General features: G+C 35.5%; 1 protein-coding gene across 7 annotated transcripts in view; it reads left to right on the top strand.

Annotated features, from left to right (window-relative positions):
• Positions 1–19,723, top strand: part of CPEB2 (cytoplasmic polyadenylation element binding protein 2) — a 73,711-nt gene that overhangs the window by 25,432 nt on the left and 28,556 nt on the right. For 3 of the 7 annotated variants that reach the window (XM_065914744.1, XM_065914740.1, XM_065914742.1), the window contains 2 exons: positions 10,164–10,214; positions 17,594–17,617. The exons of 2 other annotated variants lie outside the window; for them this stretch is intronic. In XM_065914744.1, coding sequence (XP_065770816.1) covers positions 10,164–10,214; positions 17,594–17,617 — 75 coding nt within the window. The remainder of the gene's footprint in view (positions 1–10,163; positions 10,215–17,593; positions 17,618–19,723) is intronic. 2 more of the 7 variants (XM_065914745.1, XM_065914741.1) reach the window with 1 other exon arrangement.

Genomic DNA, 19,723 nt, shown 5'->3' with positions numbered 1-19,723 from the left:
TACTGCACATTAGTTGAGTCCTCCTATTTCAGAGATTAATTTCCTTCAGTTCTTGGGAATTTTTGGTACTTTTTTTTAATAATTTCTTCTCTTCTATTTTTTATATTACCCCTCTCTGAAATTGCTTTTCTTGAAATATTAAGTCTCCTATATTCACCATTTGGTTTTTTAACTTTCATGACTTTATCTTTTGTTTTGCTTTTGGAAGCATTTCCTCATCTCTTACTTTCAATCCTTCTAATGATTTTTTTATTTAAAAAATTTTCTCTGAATGACTTTTAAGACCCTCTTTAGAAAAATTCTCAGAACTTTCTTATTTTTATTCTTTAATATTATTTCTCTGAAGTATTTAAACAATTATTTTTCCAGTTCCTTGTATTGTGTATGCTTCTTTTAAGTTCCTCTTTTGTAATTATTTGGTTTTGTTCTTTTTTTTCCTCATGCTGGAGGCTTTTGTTAAGTATCTTATGATCCTTTGCTGTCCATTCATTTTTAAAGATAAACAGAAATGGTTATTGGAAACTGTGTGTAGTTACAGCTTATGATATAGTGAGCATTACTGTAAGTGGATCTGCATGTCACAGTATCTGTGTTCATATATTTTCTTTTGATCTGGGGAATGGACTTGGATGTCTGTCTTCCATTCTTCTGCATGGAAGCTGTAGTCCTGCCTAGTTAGCCTTCTTAGATGAGCCAAAGAAGGGGCTGCATTCCTCACTGCTGAACCAATCATCCGCCTCCCAGTTTTCAGTTCTAGTCATATCTACTCTGAGTGATAACCAGAGCTGCTTATTTCTCAACTTTTGGGGGCCTTCGCTGTAGTAAACGGCTTGTTTCTTAATAATCTTCCCCACATACACACCAGGTTGCCTTTAGTGTTTTTGGTGATTTCTGGTCTCCGCAGTCAACTCCCACTCAGCCATTCACGTTCACAGCTTTTGAAAATGTTGATATGATTCTTCTGTGATCCTGTCCAATCCTCTTTGTCCTAATGGTGGTTATGCCTCTTTAAAACTTTTATGCTGTCATTTTAGGGGTTTCAGAAAGCAGCAGAAATATTCAGTCCTCCATGTTCAGTTGGAAGACTCTATAACCCCTGGTTCAGGTACCTCCTTACTGAAGCCTCTTTGACACTCTAGTCAGTAGTGGGTTACTTTGTAAGAATTGCTAAGCAACCATGTTGATTTTCAGTTGGAGCACTTTTCTCAGTTATTTTTGATTCAGTTATTTTTTTCAGTGTATATTTCTATTCACATGATAGTGTATCATGGGAGCATTGACCACTTCTGTTTTTGCTTTATCTTGAATCAGCATCTGTATTAGTGCCAACCAGATAGAACAAGCTCAGTAAATTATTGGTTGAAAGATTAAACATTGCTCCACAAAATTTTTTTATCAATATTTATTTAGAACTTTTAAAATCATTTACATGCATGCAAAATAGTTTGTATAACCATTCCCTTACAGTTGTACATTTGGCTATTTGAATTTTTAAATGAAAGTTAATGAGCTTTTTCTGAGTTTATTTCCATAGAATAGACATTACATTTGTTTTCAAGGCACTGGACACATGTTGCCAACTTTTTTTTTCCCCCAAAGTGTGAAAGTGTTAGTCACTCAGTCTTGTCCGACTCTTTGCGACCCTGTGGACTATAGCCATCTGGCTCCTCTGTCCATGGAATTCTCCAGGGAAGCATACTGGAGTGGGTTGCCATTCCCTTCTCCACGGGATCTTCCTGACCCATTGATTGGACCAAGGATTGAACCTGGGTCCCTTGCGTTGCAGGCAGATTCTTTACTATCTGAGCCACCATGGAAGCAAGGTTGCTTTTGACTCCTGCTACAGCAAAAGGGAGTGAAAACAAGTAACAGGTTTTCATTGTTCCCTCTCATGGTTCCTGAGGCTGGGGTGAACTGGTCCTTCAAATGGGGTGAAGGTAGGGGTGGATCTGTGGGTCAGGCCAGCGGGTGGCTTAAGCGGTCCACCCACCGTTGGTGGCCCTGGAGGCGCTGTGTGCAGGGATGGATCATGCACAGGACCCTGCTTTTGTTCCTGAAGCCTTAGAAGTGGCAGTTGAGCTTTTTATATTTTTGTATCTTATTGTTCATAATGTGCTGCAACCGCATATGTAGGCACTTTATTTTTAGTTCCGTATGGTTTCTTTGTATTCTGATGCTCAAAGAGACCTTCGTGCAGGTGAACTCACTGCAGCAAAGGGTTCCAGGTCCCAGCCTGTCTCAGTAAGCATAAGAAGGGAGGAAACTCTTGTACCCTCCTGGGTGAGGGGCAGAGTCTCAGTTTGGAAGTGGGATCCTTCTTTCTCTGGCTCTAAAACAGTGTCTTTTGAAAACCCGGTTGCTGCTTGACCTGTGGTCATTGGTTGATGCTGTCTCTGCTACTGGGAGACTCTTGTGTTCCCACTCTTGTGGGATCAGACCATGGTTGTGACCAGCAGTCTTAATATTCCCTCAGTGTGACTAAGTTTATTGTTTTATTTTTTATTGGAGTATAGTTGCATTACAGTGTTGTGTTAGCTTCTGCTGTAAAGTGAAGTGCATCAGCTCTGTTTACACATATCCATTCTTCTTTGGATTTCCTTCCCATCTAGGTCACTGTGGAGCACTGAACTCCCTGGGCTATACAGTAGGCGCTAACTGGTTATCTGCTTTATGCATAGTAGTGTGTCTGTGCCAACCCAATCTCCTAAATCATCCCACCCCCCACTTTTGATAATTTATTTTTAAGTTTTATGTCAGTTTATACTACCACTGATGATGTTTGATTGCCCATTTGTTATTCCCAGTATTCCTTTTGTTAATAAACCCTTTTATAATTTAAAGTTTTGTGACCATTAGTGCAACATGATTTTAACATTTAATTGCATATATCGATTAGTACCAGTTTTACTGAAGTGATTTTACAATAATACATTATCTTACCAGATGATTAACGACTTAAGTTTAGGCCTTTATTGTTTTTGTCTTTCTCTGTGGTTATACTTAAAAGAAAGTTATTCATATTCTATGTTCCTTGGTGTTTACAGACCCCAGGGACTGTAGCCCTCACAAGTCTCCTCTGTCCATGGGGATTCTCCAGGCAAGAATGCTGGAGTGGGTTACCATGCCCTCCTCCAGGGGATCTTCCCAACCCAGGGATCAAACCCAGGTCTCCCGCATTGCAGGCAGATTCTTTGCCAGCTGAGTCAGCAGGGAAGCCCAAGAATACTGGAGTGGGTAGCCTATCCCTTCTCCAGGGGATCTTCCCAACCCAGGAATCAAGCCAGGGTCTCCTGCACTGCAGGCGGATTCTTTACCAGCTGAGCTACTAGAGAAGCCCTCCTAATGTATGGTCTAGTATTAACTGGATAAAGGTTTTGAAAGTTATTAGGTGAAGAAAGTTATGATGGGATCCTTATTTAAGAGTGAATTAGCTTGATTAATTTTCCTTGAAACTAAAGTAGACTGGTGGCTTTGATTAGATGAAGGTAAGGAATGGTTCTGTTGCTTTCTTGGGATCTGGATCTAAGGGTCTTTCCTACATTTGTATGATCTTATTCTTAGGCTTTTATGAGGCATGCATTGAGATTTGGGAGTGAGGTCAGGAATGACTGACCTTCCCTTTGGATCTGAGCAGAGATTAAAGTTATTCAAGGTTGGTAATGACCACATTCTGAGTGGATTTTACCAGGTTTCCTGTGAACCATTTTTTTTTTTTCTAATTGGATTTCAAAATAAAGGTGAAATGTAGATAATGAAAGATACATGAGAAGAGTCTACCAAAGCAGTGGGAGCAATGCTTTGTTTAAAGCACATAAAAAGGAAGTATTAGTTCTTATTTAAGAGTGTTGTGTATGTGTTGATTTAATATATGTACCCAGTATGTAACATATCATACCTGTCATTTATTGATCACTTGATGCATGCTAAGCTCTGTTCTGAGGACTCTACATGTATGTATTAATTTAGTTAATTATCACAACTAAGGGTAGATATTTAGCCTTAATTTACAGTTGGATGATTGTGGTGGCTTACTAATAGCACGTATCTAAGTTTCATTGCTAGCAGCTGGTGGGGTTTAACAGCTCTTGAGTTTGTGCTGTGAACCAGCACACCATGCCACCTCTCTGACTAGCTGGTTAACTATTCTAACTCAAGCTCTTAGTGTGTGATTTTTTTCCCCCTGTTTAAAAGAGTTGGCAGAACATGTGGCATTGTTGCTCAGCAACTTTCTCATCATAATGAGAAATTGGTCGGCATCATTAACTGTGAATATTGGGGCTTTGAAGATCATTTTTTGGATGCATTCATTAAAGAAAAAGAAAACAGTTGTGGAGATGGGAAAAATTAATCTTGGCAAACAGCAAAATTAGGACTTGTCTTTTTCTCTCCCCTCCCCATATTTAAGGGGTTTAGAAATGAATTGATGAAAGCTTGTTTTGTGATTTTTTTTTTTTCAACTTACTGAATGTCTTTTCCATGCCTCACATACAAATGCATATTTAGGTCCTGTGCTTTAGATCGAGCTCATAGTTCACATAACAGAATGAGATTTTTTTCCATCCATTTAATAAATGTTTGAATCTGTTATGTACCAAGCTCTGTGTTACATGCTAGAGAAAGAGTAGGGAATAAAAAATGACAGTCTTGCCCTCATGGGTCTGTTTAATGAAGGACAGAGACAACAGAAATCAGTGTTGTCAATCAATCCGCCTTCTGTTTGAAGGCAGAAGCATTGTGTCATGGGTACAGAGAAAGAATGAAGCTGCTGCTTTAGACAGGATTGTCTGTGATGGCATCTGTTAAAGACCTAACTGAAGTGAGAGGTGTGACTTTGGTCATATGCAGGCAAGTGCATTTTGGATCAAAAAGGGGAGGAAGTATACAGATCCTGAAATGAGAATGTTCCTGGCATGTTTGAGTAATAGCAGAAGCCACTGCAGTTAGAATGGTAGACGATGAGGGGTCAGATAAATGGGGGAGGGTTTTAAGCAACAGAGCAACATAAGCCGACTTAGGTTTTAGAAGGATCACTGCTGAGTGGAGACAAGACCGTGAGGTTATTCTGGCCATCTGTGAGGAGATGGAGATGGCTTAGGCCAGGCAGACAGTGAAGGAGCTGGTGAAGAGTAGTCAGGTTGGGCAGTGTGTTGATAAGAGAAAAAATACTGTATACTAATCTAGGGAAATACAGACTTAGGGTAGAGAGTTGCAGTTAAGAGATATGAGTGTCATCTGCTTAGAGATGACATATGAAGTTTTGGTAGCAGATAATGTCATCCAGGGAGACAGTGTAGAGAGAGAAGTCTGAGGATTGACCACGGGAGCTTTAGCATTTAAGGGTTGAGAAGAGGAGGAAGATAAATTATTTGCAAAGAAGACCTTAGGAGTGGCTGCTGATAGAGGAGAACCAAGAGAATATGGGATCCGGGACAGGAAGTAAGACGATAGGTTGAACGGACTTCCCTAGTGGCTCAGCGGTGAAGAATTCGCCTGCCAATGCAGGAAACGTGGATTCAGCTCCTTGGTCAGGGCCATCCCCTAGAGTAGGAAATGGCAACCCACTCCAGTATTTTTGCCTAGAAAATCCCATGGACAGAGGATCCTGGTGGGCTGTAGTCCATGAGGTCACAGAAGAGTTGGACACAGCTTAGCAACTAAATTCATCAAATGGGTATCTTCTCATTAACTAAAAGCTTTAAATTTGAGAATACACAATCATTAAGAGATGTTGGGGAAATGATTGCTTCATTCTGTCCTTCCTAATTCATATTTCTATAGCCTTAAAAGAATGTTTATAAATCTAAGGAAACATGAAATAGAGGTTATCATTTTATCACTAATAAGTTCTTTGTGTTGGTAGTAAGTGTGAATAGTCTAATATTGGCTTAACTTATTGCATGTCTTTAAATATTGCACTGTGAATAATTTATCTTTATTTTATAGTTGGTAAGTTGTATGCAGTTGTCATATTTGTCAGTGTTTTTTGATGTGGTAATATGCATCTAAAATGGCTAACATGAATTTTCTTTTTGTATATGTATTAGGCATATTGTTAAAAATCAGACTAATAAGACAATTTTTAAGGTACTATGGGTCTTCTAGTTATTCACCAACACCTAAGAATACAGATTTTTCAAAATTATTTATTTTCCATTTTATAGTATTTTAATGTAAAAGAGACCAAGAGGGAGTGTATACTTATTTCTTTAGATATGTTAAAACCATCATGACACTACTATATTTTGTCATATTTTTACAATCATAAATAATAGCCCAATTAACTAAAATTCAGTTTGCTCAACTCACTGCTAGAGGACTTTATCTGTAAAGTTAACTTCTTCTGGTATAACTGAGAATTCCTAAGTAGCTTAAATATGCTAGGCGTTTTCTCTTTTACATAAACATAAGACTCGGAGAAGTAGTGTTGTGGTTCTCATGGGTCTGGGGTCCTTCAGTCTGGTAGTCTTCACACCCAGCTTCTGCCTCATGATCTAAGATAGCTGATTCGGTTGAGCCATTGCATATGCATTCCAGAAAGCAGGAGAAATGGTAAAGAAAAGGGAGGAGCTTCCCTTTTAAGGATACTTGCCAGAAACTTCAGTTACCAGTTTTGTTTTACATTTGTTGACCACACGTTAGATACATGGGCACACTTAACTACAAGAAAGGTTGGGAAAATCTATACTTTTTTTCCCTGTGGGCAGGTCTCTGTCTGCCCATTTGTGTGTCCTAGTATTGACAAAACAGGTGTTAATCTACAACTACCTCTGTGCCACAGGCCTTTAGACAATAGGAGGAAACTGGTTTTATAGCAATGTGGCTTTTTTCTGGTTTTTTTTTTTTTTTTTTTTTTGTATTAAAGGATAAGTTATCTATGCTGCATAATCCTTCTGTGAATTTTTTCATTGAATGAATTTTTTTGTACAACCAACCATGCATACTTTGATCCAGGTTGTTATTAGCTAGGAAGTCATTATTAAGATAGTGATCAAGTATGTAGCTAATCTGCCTGGATCGAATCCTGCTAGTGCTGTAATCTTGGGCTAGATGAATAACTTTTTGTGGCAAGGTTTATCTTCAAGTGGGAAGATAATGGTACCTGAGTCAGGATTGTTGTGAGGGTTAAGTGATTCGTTGTAAAGAACTTAGAAAAGCTCTTGCTGCTGCTGCTGCTAAGTCGTGTCTGACTCTGTGCGACCCCATAGACGGCAGCCCCTCAGGCTCCCCCGTCCCTGGGATTCTCCAGGCAAGAACACTGGAGTGGGTTGCCATTTCCTTCTCCAAGAAAAGCTCCTGGTACATCATAAACCTGCCAAGTCCAAGTGTTAGTTGTTCAGTTGTGTCTGACTCTTCACAACCCCATGGACTGTAGCCTGCCAGGCTCTTCTGTCTGTGGAATTCTCAGGCAAGAATCCTGGAGTGGGTTAGGTCAATCCATTCTCCAGGGAAGCCCATAAAACCTCTAGTGTTAGTTATTACTGTCGATTGGCAGATTCTTAATGAAAGTAATTTTAATACTATCCCTTGTAAAATAGATGGGCTTTCCTCATGGCTCAGACGGTGAAGAATCTGCCTGCAACGCAGGAGACCTGGATTTTACCCCTGGGTTGGGGAGATCCTCTGGAGAAGGGAATGGCAACCCATTCCAGGATTCTTGCCTAGAAAATCCCATGGAAAGAGGAGCCTGGTAGGCTACATACAGTCCGACACGACTGAGCAACTAACACTCACTCACTCACTCACATGTAAAATAGAGCTGTGAAAGTTTACTTGTAAAGATGTATTAGTATTTCACTATGGTAGAGGAAAAGTAACTAGGTAATTTTAAAACAAATCTAAATCTGCTTATTTCAATTTGGAGTATTTTATTATCTCGAGAGATTTTCTTCTTTGAAGAATTATATTTTAGAACATATTTACACATATCTATCCATTTGCAAATAGAATATCTGTTTATTGAACTTTCCACATAAGATATGCCTTTTAAGTCCATTCAGAGCCAAGAAGTCAAAAGACTGTTAGTAATGAAAATATCTTGTTACCTGTGTCTTGGGATAAAAAATAAAGTGAACAGTGAACCTATTAAAGGATAATTATGTGGCAGTTGGAAGTGGAGTGTCTTTTGAAGTGGAACTAGGCTTAAGGCTTTGCTTAGTTTGCTTTTCTTGGAAATCTTGCTTGAATCCCTGGACTTGGTTAAATACTCATTTGTGTTTTTGTTTTTTTAATATAGGCTACTGTACATAACTCTTTACTCTTGGCTAAGTGTATTGGAATTGTTTATTTGTGTCTGTCTCACCTACCACATCCTAAGCAGAGACTATCTCACTAGTGTTTGTATCTTTAGTATCAGTGTACAGACTAATGAACTTGTTACACTGAACAGAGCAATACAGGTTGCCACTTTGTTAGGGGTTTTGGTTTTCAGTCTCAAGTATAACGGTGATTTTTTTTGTAGCCTTAAATTGTTCTCTAAATTTGGTCATCTGCAACAAGATGTTTAGAAATAGGCATATTTCCAAAATAAACTATGATCCTTCAAAGTAATGTTCCACGCTGTTGAAATATCCAGTTCAAGAGAGCTCTGCTTCCTAACTCTGTCTTATGCCCTTTGTACTTACTCTCCTGTTTCTCATTCCATACTAAAGTATCACATCAGTAAACTTATTTGTATGATATTCCATTAACTAATGTCATGCTGCGTGAAACTTAGGCTTCAGTAAGGGCTGGTAAATTGTCCTTTGAAGGTCAGAAACATTTAGTTTAAGTTCAGTGTGAAAACGAAGTGTCTAGTTAAATTAGAACTCAGATGACGTGTGTGTGTGTATGTATAGGTATATGTGTGTGTGTGTGTGTATATATATATATATATTCACACACACACACAAATATGTATATATCTGCTTATCTGTTTTAACATCAAAATTGGATTACCTTTGCCACTTGCTCTTGCACCAGAGATGATAAAATTCTTTAACTTCATAATTAAAAGCCAGTAGAAAATATCTGTTTTGTGTGGGATATTTTGAAGAGGACCCTCAGAATATAAAGCACTTGCTGAGGCGGTTACTCTGTACTCCTTACAAATCATGTCAGGTTCATTGACAGTCATTGGTTTCTCCTTCTGGTATCAATACACTGCACTGTGTCATAGTGTCTTTTTCAAGGACTGTGCTAAAAGTTGCTAAAATTGCAACTAAAAAGTTGTGCTAAAAGTTGCAATCTCACAGATATTTAATTTTTCAAAGTTTTCTGAGCAGATTTTAATGTAAGTTTCTAATAGTCTATCACAGATTCAGTCATTCAAGGAAAATCCTATATTTTCACGGACTACAAACAAGTGATCATCCTCACTATTGGGATTTAATCAAATAAATGTTATGATGTAAAACTGCAGCAGTTGTTCATGTACAACTTTTTTCTCTTCCACAGCAGTATATAGTAGTTGTCCCTTCTGTATTTTTCTAAATGCAAAATCCCCTAATGAAGGATAACTCAAAAAGAAGTATTCACGCTCCTAAGCTTTAATATTTGCATTTTTTATGTTTTTATTTTTGTCTCATTTATAAACGTTGAATAATACCAAACAGTATTAAATTGCCAGTATTATTTGTAGTAAAACCTTTAAGATGTTTTTATTAAGCTTTATTTAAATTCAGCTTATAAAATCATATTGAATTCAAGAGCAAGTTGAGAAGAGTTTTTGTGGCTTATTTTTGTGTGTGTGTGTTTTTTAAAGAATATAAGTTTCTGTCCTTCAAATATGATTTTTGGGAAAATAGGCCTTTAAGGAGAATTGCAAACAGATTTGAGAATTTTTTTTTTTTTTTAATTTTCACATCCTGTATTTAGTTTGAAAGACTAGGATACCTACTTTGTTTTTATATTCCAAAAAAACAAAACTTGATTCCATAAGGGTTGCCCCCAAATCACATTGTGCTCTTATAGTCTTAGAACTAAAAGTTCACTGTTTTCATTTTCAACTTGCAAAGGTAGTTTCAGTTAATACACTTTGAACTAAACATTAATTTTTTATTCCTGAAGAACTGTACTATGCTCAGTAAATTTATTCTCCTTACTCCCCTTCCTTTTTTTTTTTTTTTTTTTTTTGCTTTTCAAATAGCTCCATAATCTTCAAACTTCCCTTTCCCATCTTTTTAAAGGTCGATTGAGCTATCCACATCCAGGAACTGACAATCTGTTGATGTTAAATGGTAAGTTTTTATAAAACATTTTATGTTTTCAATTGATTTATATAAAGATGACTGAATACATGTTTCTCTAAACCTTCCCCATACATACAAGTTAATCATTTTATAACTATAAAAATGAAGCTGCAACTCTTCCTGTATAGGAAATAGAATTAGGAGTTTGAGCATATTCTCACTGGTAAAGCAGTCATTGAAGCATACTTGTGACAGCATGATTTAAATCAATGATTTTGACTACGGAAGCAGTCCTGAGTTTGAATATCAGCTTTCCAGTTTATTGTATTAACTTGTTTAAGTAACTTCCATGAGCCTTAGCTTCCCATCTGTGAAATGGGAATAGCAGTCTCAACGTTCATTATGAGAATTAAATGAGATACTATTTACAAAGTGTGTACTGGTGATTCTCTAAATTTGCTAGTCATACTTAATTTTTTTCTAGTTATAAAGTTTACACAGTGAATTTTACTCTCATGGAAAAGAATAAATAGACTTTCATTAAAGTTGTTTTCTTTCTGTTGGACAAATATTGCATTTGGAGTCACAGTACCTAGCACTTCCATGACCTTGGAGTAGGCACGGCAGGATTAAAATACCCTGCGCAAAGGTTGCTTTTATTTATTTATTTATTTATTTTTAAATTTTAAATAACACTTATTTATTGTAGAGTATGTTCAAGGGGCAGGTCTGAGAAGAGGGAAGAAGGATGAAGAAGGAATGGTAAAGATAGTATAGCACTTCCTTTAAAATACATAATTAATTGCTAGAGTGACTTGACACTTCTTCAACTAAAACTTTGCTTAAAAAAGTTGGCAATGAAGTTGAGAAACACAGAGTGAAAAAACAGCCAGTGTGAAGCTAGACCATGTGAACTCTAGTGTTAAGTAAAAATTAATATTAACTATAGATGGAAAGATAGGAAGAAAGTCTAGGCTACCTAGGAGATAGTCAAGGTAGATAGGATTATGGAATAAAAGAAGAATTGAAGAAGCAAAGCGTTAAGTGAGGTGACAGATTGATTTGTTCTACATTTGACCTTTCTGTACTGAGTACCCATCACATGCTAGCCTAGTCTAATCAGTGGTTTATTTATTCCTGAGGATCTTCTAGGATGGTTAGAAGTAGAATTGTCACAGTATTAACAGACTCTGCACTCTAGACTGAGGTCATGTTCACACTAGGCCTTACAGAGGTCTAGCAGTCCACAGACTTTGACCAGAAAGGCACTGGAAATTACATTCCAGGACTTCTTCATGCAGCCTTTTTTCTACCATGGAATTAACAAACCATATCATCATTTAAGCAGCTGGTCTCTGAATTCTAAATCTGTGATTGAAAATTATATTGTTGAAATTGAGTTTACAAAACAGAAAATAGACCATAGTCTTTATTACTTTTATGGCTTGGTTTATAAAATAATAACTTTAGGTAATGATACATTTTTAATATGCTGATCCTGACTTCCTTAAATCCTTTTCTTTTGGAACAGTCTGTGTGGTAAATAAAGATCATTCACATTTCTATTTTTAACTTCTAAGAAAAGCTATTCAGTTGAAAAGTTAATTTGCATATGTTTCACGTATTCTGTTAAAATCTATCTGAAGGAAAGTGCTGTATGAGATAATTTGTTAGATCATTCACAGATGTTCTTAGACTGCTGAATACATAGTAAAATAGAATGATTCAGAAGTGTATCGTAATCACAATAGAATGTGTTGGTTCTATGTGAACAGAGCTTAGTAGCCACACTATTTTTACAGTTTGTACTTTCGGTTGCACTAAACATTATTAAACTAATTGACTTCTTCAGTTGTCTAAAACCTTTATAAATAATCTAGATGTTGAGTGTTTCATCACATAGTAGACCTAATCATGTTTTATTAAATATATATATTTTCAAAAATGACTTTGAAAGAGTAAAAATCATGTCCTGTGAATAACGAAAGACTTGGTTGGATTTGTTTGGAGAATAATAAAATTAAGGCACGCCGGAGTTACGTCGTATGGACAAATCTGTTTTTTATGTTAGCATCCTTTACAGAATTCCATTTTAGGCTTATAGTACATAAGTACAGTAAACCATCCTGGAAAGTCTGAACTTCTTGCAAGGGACTAGGAGAGAAAATGATGGTGAATCTAGGACATCAGAAGTGTTTAGGCCAGTACAAACAACTGGATCCAGAGAGAAAAAACAAAAACAAAAACTTTGCTTATCTGGGATCCTTGGTTAAGAGGAAAAGCAAGAGCAGAAAATAAGGTATATTTATAGGGTAAGAAAGTATTAAATGTTAAGAATGTAGGGTTTTTTGTAGATGTCAAGGTTATTGAAGAGAGAAGTGAGAATTAAGTGATATTAATATCAAACTTTGCCTATACTGTTATTATGAAATATTACTGATTAAAGAAATTATAGCATCTCAGTGCATAGACCTGCTTTTTAAATTGTTGGTCTTTTTAGTTTGTCACAAATTCAACTCACCATTAGGCAACTGATTTAGTAATATTATTTAACCAACAAGCATAGCTGATATTATTGACCTTTAAAATCAACATTGGTAATAAATTCTGCATCAGTATTCCTTCCATGTGGTGGTTTAGCAATAGTTGGCAGTGGTTGGAATTACAGACTCTGGAGCCAGGGTATCTGGGTTTAAACCCAAGTTTGCTATTTCTATGTCACCTTGGGCAGTTTACCTAACTTTCCTTTGTCTCTGAGTCCTCATGTGTAAAAGAGAGACAGCATTCTGCCTGCCTCAGAAAGATCTTGTGAGAAGTGAGTGATTTCGTTCACATGAAGTATTTAAAACAGTTCCTGACAGTAAAAGTTGGTTGTGGTAATGGGTGATGGATGAACAGTGACAAAATAACTTTGAAAGAGTAAAAATTGTGTCTTGTGCATAAATGAAGAAGCTGGATCTGTTTGGGGAATATAAAATTAAGAGAAGACTTAACTGGAATTTTCAAGTGTTTGAAGGAAGGTTATTTATAGTGGACAAAGACTTATGTTACTTCAGAAAGCCTAGCTAGAACCGTTTTGAAGAAGCTCCAAGTTGGAGTCAATGAAAGTAAAATGATTTCCTCAAGCAGTGTTTCTCAAGTGTGGTATACTTGCCCTTTGTGGCACCCAAGATGATTTTTGATGGTGCACAAATGCACATTAAAATAAACACACGCCTATTACAGTTTAAGATCATTCCTTAGCTAATACAGGAGTGGCGGAAATCTGTGATGTTCTAGTGGTGCTAGGCTTGAGTCCATTAAATGATAATATATAAACTCAGGTCTAGGGGTTATGAAGATAAGGCAGACGATGTAAAGGTCTTGTGATTCTGCTTTCCTGAGTAATTAGCATGATAGCTAAACATGTAAATACTCCTGTTAAGTAAGGGATAATAAAGGATAAACAGGGACTGGAGTAAAGGTCAGAAAGTTGGTCAAAATTGGTGAGACTCTGAAGTACCCCTGGCAAATCCGTTAACTCTGAGCCTCTGTTTACTCAGATAAAAAAAGTTATAATCCCATACCTGTATGTCTCATGAAGTTGTTCTTTAGATTTTTTTTTTGCAGATTTTAACAGTAAAAAATGTCATAGAGATATAACTGCAAATAGGCTCCTACAATAGACCGTGTTCCTCAATTCAGTTAGAAATCCAGTTGACTAGTGAACACTGCCATTGTTAAATAATTCAGATATTATAGAAGAGTCCAGCTTTAATATCTAGGAGTACCTTAGGGAAGTTGCATTATATAGCAATGGATAGATTGTCTAAAAACCAAGTCTGATGTTAGAATGACAGCTTTAATGTTTGTATTTCTAAGTGTATAAATCTTACATTTTTAATTAACAGTAGTAAAAAAAAAATTTTTCTAGGAGTAATACAAAATGGTGTATCATTGGAGTATTTGTTTCTATTACTGTACTCCCTTCACATGTCTCCCAAGGAAAATGGCTTACATTTTTATTAGTACATGTGATTTTTCAAAAGGGGAACAGAGCAGAAGTGTGGGGGGGGGTAATAAGCTGGTTTGAAATTCAGATTTGTTGTGATTAACCACATACACCAATGTTTGTAATCAAGAGTTTGCTCTATTTTAGGAGGAAATTATGTGTATCTTTTAATTAAGAAAATGTACTCAGTAATGAAATTGTTTTCAGTATATTAAGTCATGAAAATAGGAAACTTGAGTATGCAATCAGTTCTTTTTTGATGCTGATGGAAGTAAAGTAGATCATGGCAGATTTATTTTGTATCTTGAAAAGGATTGTGATGGGGGGAATATTTCTCTCCTTGGTTTTGGCTTTTTAGAACAAAACATAATGTCTAGCTTCACACCAAGAAAACATTAACCTTTAAATATTTCCAGCTGATTTGGTATATTTACCTATCCCTTCCTCCAGTTGCAGTAATTCAGGCACCACAGACTGTTGCTGAGAGTAAATACCTAAGGGCACAAAAGTCCTAAGGAAAAGGTTAGAATTATCTTGTTTCTTTTTAAGTAGCTGCTGGTTAGAATCAAAACAGATTATTGGTAACCAGCGCCAAACTGTAACATCCCTTGTATAGGAAGGATCTTCAGGCTTTTCTCACGTCCTTATTACCTTCATTGAAAACAAAGAAATATATATGTGTGTGTCTATAATATATAATTTAACACACATACATACATATATACATATATATATATATACATGTATGTTAAATAATTCCTCACTTTTTATAATGCTTTATAAATCTATGTACCTGAAATTTAATACTCTTAAGTACAGTGCTTTTATACTACAAATTATTTGCTTTTTTTTTTTCTCTAAATCATATTCTAAATGAGTTTGGGAGCGGCATACTGCTTAAAGAAGTCTGTTTTAATTAAAACATAATGATAACTAGATATGTAATGATTTTCTTTTCTCACTGAGGATTTCTGGTAATTCTGATTTGGTTACAGTGGAACATATCCATGAAATTCACATAGAAATACTAGTAGGAAAATTGAGTACACACACCATTGTTTAGCATAATGGTAGGAGATTGGTTATTTCCATGACAGGGAATATGGAATGTTTCACATGGTTTAGCTTCATCTGCAGTCAGTTCTATTTTTGGTAATGTAGAGACTTGGAATCTGAGAGTTGTCCAAGAAATAAGGGCAATAGCTCTTTACAGGATTCTAAAATTCCTCAGGTATGAGATAGTTGGAGAAACTTTCTGAGTAATGTGTTCAAGCCTAGAAATGAGATGAAACCTAAGATGCTGTGAACATTTGTGCATATTTTCACTATTTTAGTGTTGACTAGCCTCAGCTAAGAACATAAAAGCTAAGACCATAAACTGGTTATGATGTCACTAATTTTCTCAATAGACCATGATTTATGTTGTACAGTTGCTGAGTCATGTGACCATAGACTGGAGTGCACCAGTCTTCCCTCTCCTTTACTGTCTCCTGGAGTTTGTACATTATTACTTAGTCATAATTTTATAATATGACATTAAATTTGATGAAAAGTTTTATTTTCTTGTGAATATTTGACCCTCTACGACCATGAATGAATTTCTCCAAAGCAAATTTATATTATATTAATGCCTTTAGATAAGCAGGAAGCCCAACTTTTGATTTAAGCTTTGAAGTGCTTTGGGGCCTATTGACCACTTTGATGCTGAATACAGCTATGAAGACTTCAGGGAATTCATCCTTCCATACCCTGTTCTTGATAACTCCTTTTATAATTCCTAGTGTCTGATTTTCCATAGTTGATCTTCAGTCTCTTTGAGACCCTGTTTTTCTTAAGGACTATATGTCTCAGAAGACCTAGATGACAAAATTCCAAATGCCACTTCCATTACTACCCTCACCCTAAACTAATATATAGATCAGTTAAGCTATATATTAATATAATCTGTATATATACATAAACACACACAGAGGTAAGCTACATATAAATGTGTATATAGGTGAGGTAAATCTGCCAGGTTTTGAGATAACTGGAGCTCATGGACAGGTTAAGTCTGCATTTATATAACAGAAGACAATAGTCTGTACATACAGTATATGTAACTAAAGACAGTAAAATGCAGGGATGTTAATGAAGTTACTTTATATAAAAGACTAATACAAACCTTACATTTACTGGCTTATTTCTTGAAATAAAAATGATTAAGACTTTTCAAGTTTGGTTCTCCCCTTTTTATTATAGGGGAACTAAGACTGTAGCCCCACCCTGTAGACACACTTCTTTATATTAAAGCCTTAGTATAATTTTTTTTTAATTTTGTAAAATCTCTACAATAGAATGTGTTTAATGATGTAAAATGTTTTCCTTTGATCTTTAAATTTCATCCTTTGGAGAGACTACATTTCTGACAACCTTTAATATGTATTTTGACTTGAAATTTTTCAATAACAGATTTTTCCCAGACCTAAAAAAATTAATGAATATGAATTAAGATCTTGATTTTGACAAGTCATTTTTGGTTTACTGCTAATTCTAGAGTAGAAATACTCATAGTATACTCGAGTTTGGGAGTTAAGTTATTTAGAAACAAGTTATAGATTTTATCAAACTGGTACTCTTATGAAAAATAAATTGCAGTGTTTTTTCTCCATGAGGAATCTGTAAACTGCTAGTAACATAGGTTGAAATACTTTCTGCTTTACACTTTTAAAGGTTTAACATATGTACTGTTCTTTGAAGATACTAATAATAGTTTGTATTGGAATCCCTCTTACTCGAGATGTGGAGACAATAAACACTTAGCTGTTATAAAATGTACCAAAAAGATTCAAAGCATTATTAGTCTGTCATTGATCATTTCTTCACTTAAGCAAGTTTGAACACACGAGTCTTGTATTCTGTCTGTCTAAGCTCTGTAGACCAGTGGACCAGTTCAATATTGTTTTATCTTTTCACTCTTCTGTGTCTTCCAGTTATTTTTCCATGCGGGGCTTTGCATAAAAAGTGATGTTGACCTGAATTACTAGTTGAACATTATATACTGTATCACTTTTTAAAATAAGTAGAAAAGTAAGGATTCAAGTTGTCTCCATTCATTGGGAAAAATATTTGGGATGCTATTTAACCATAAAGTGTTACACATTCCTATCCCAATTAGATGAAACAAATATTTATTCATGAGTTTTAACATAATTGAGAATAAATTTTGTACTTCCAATTAAATTCGCAGTTTTTATATGGTTCAGATGGCACATAAAAGAGTGCTTTGTAAATATTAAAATACCATGCACATGTTGTGATGATATTGAGGTAGCTCTTAAGACAAAGTAGTTCTAATTTCCAGATGCCCACATAACTTTCCAAGTCACAAATGTTTGTCTATGTGGGCTTATTTTTAGTTCTGACATTTTACATTTTGTCCTTTGTTTACATGCAGCGAGGAGTTATGGGCGAAGACGAGGTAATTCATTTCTGTTTGCTATGGTGTAACTGTTTCTAATTGGGTTTTACTGATCAATGTTGTAATTATCCCACATTTATCATGCAGTGTCTGGAAACTCACCGAAAAATTGTGTTTTGATTTGCACACTTACTTGTCCAAGTTTTGAACCCTAAATATCTTAACCTTTAAGGTACATTTTCATACTAATATGGTTATTTAATAAATTTTTCCATTATAAATGTCTAGATTTTAACCATTTTTAAAGTCATTTGTGTATCTTTTAAAATGTTTATAGTTTTTTAAGAGATGTGTTTAGTAGATACTGCCGAAGGTGACATGCAATATGAATTTTCTGCTCTCTGAATCTGTAATTGATTATCTTATCTATGGTATATAATTTATAGCTCTAGTTTATTAGTTTTATGTTTGATCCAGTTGAACATGGCAAATACCAAAGAGATTACTAGTAACACCGACATATAGAAATCATGTTGCTCATACTTCTCTGTGTCTTAAAATAATCCTTTCTTTCTGTGTCTTGATACCACATGCACTTGCACTTTCTGTCTCTCTCTTTCACACACACACACTTTCTCTCTCCCACAAGAGTCTTCCCCTTTGGGTTCTTGTTTTCTTAAGGAAAAGGCTAGGACTATGCAATGCTACTCTCTTCAGCTTCCTAGGAAAGCAGCTAACATTTTCTGTGGCTTAAACTTTGCTTTTCTTTTTCATGTGCAGAAATTGATAGGAAGAAAAGTAGATGTGATGATGGGATGAGAAGAAGCAAAAGTAACTTTACACTGGATTATCCTCTAAGTGGTGAATAGCCATACTACTTATGTGGTTGTTATAAGTGCCAGTAACCATAGTACTCATGTAAAAGGGTTTTCCTTAGCTTGTAAACTCTTCTTTGAGCCATGGAGGATAGATAGTAACAATAGTGACTTTTGATAAATTTTATGTATGTGTGCCAGCGCTTCAAATTCTTTTTATCTAGTCATGAGTGTGTTACTTTGAAAACAAACATGCAAAACTGTCATCATTGACTACAGAAACTAGTATTTTATATGTGTCAGTAGTAGTTCCAGTTTTGTATTTCAGCATTGTCTGAATTTAACTTCATTTTCAGAATCTAGTTTCTTGAAATGCTTCACTGAATCTCTTGGTTCTTTATTTTTATAACTAAAAAATTAAGAGGATTTAGAGACTAATGACTTAGAAAACTGAAGCTGAATAACTTTCTAGAGATTGTTACTAGCAACTGAGAAGAGGAGAAAAATTGAGAATTTTAGTACCTATTTTCAGTTCTGTGGACTATCTTATTTCACTGTGGCATTCTAATATGGAAATTTAGTTCTCTTGAAAAAAGTGCATTTACTAAGAAACTGTAGAGCAATTTAGGATTCTTGTCTTTTTATATATGTTTCACCTTAGTGTGATTTATACACCTGATTTGGTATACGCCAATGTAAATGTCATAATCTAGGAAGTTCTTTGAAACAAGGTATAGGAAAATAATGTTGTTTATCTTCTATTATCTTAATTTAATAATTGTAGACTGTGACTGTATTAAGAAAGAAACAAAAATTTGTGCTTTACTCAAATATCTCTGTCCTCTGGGAGCCACAAAGACTTCTACTTCAGAGCTGCCTCCCAGCATTGGAAGAAAGAAGACTCTCACGTGGCTTTAAGGCTTTTGGTAGAAGCCTTCTGTAGCACAGAGCTGACAGTTGTCATACTTACTCGGCTTAGTTTAGCAGGAGGTGGAGTGTGGCAGCTAGGACATGGTGGTGGATAACTTTTCCTCTCATGTTGTATAGCATTAGTAATTTCTCTAGTTGTTCCCCCTAGGAGTCTGCTTTTAAAATTTTAGATTTGATGGTCAGAGGAAAATATCCTGTGATAAAGCAGAATGGAAAAGAATATGAAAAAGAAAAAATATATATATGTGTATACACACACACACACACACACATGTGTATAACTGAGTCACTCTGCTGTACAGCAGAAAATGAACACACTGTAAATCAACTATACGTCAATAAATTTGTTTAAAGAATACCCATTAGAAATAACTATTGAGAGATCTTATTTGAGTTTGAAAGTACTTTTAACACAGTAAGT

This window comes from Muntiacus reevesi, chromosome 22 (assembly GCF_963930625.1).
Source record: "Muntiacus reevesi chromosome 22, mMunRee1.1, whole genome shotgun sequence".
Classification (NCBI taxonomy): domain Eukaryota; kingdom Metazoa; phylum Chordata; class Mammalia; order Artiodactyla; family Cervidae; genus Muntiacus; species Muntiacus reevesi.
The sequence above is the reverse complement of the archived record's forward strand: the minus strand, read 5'-3'. Positions and strand labels throughout refer to the sequence as shown.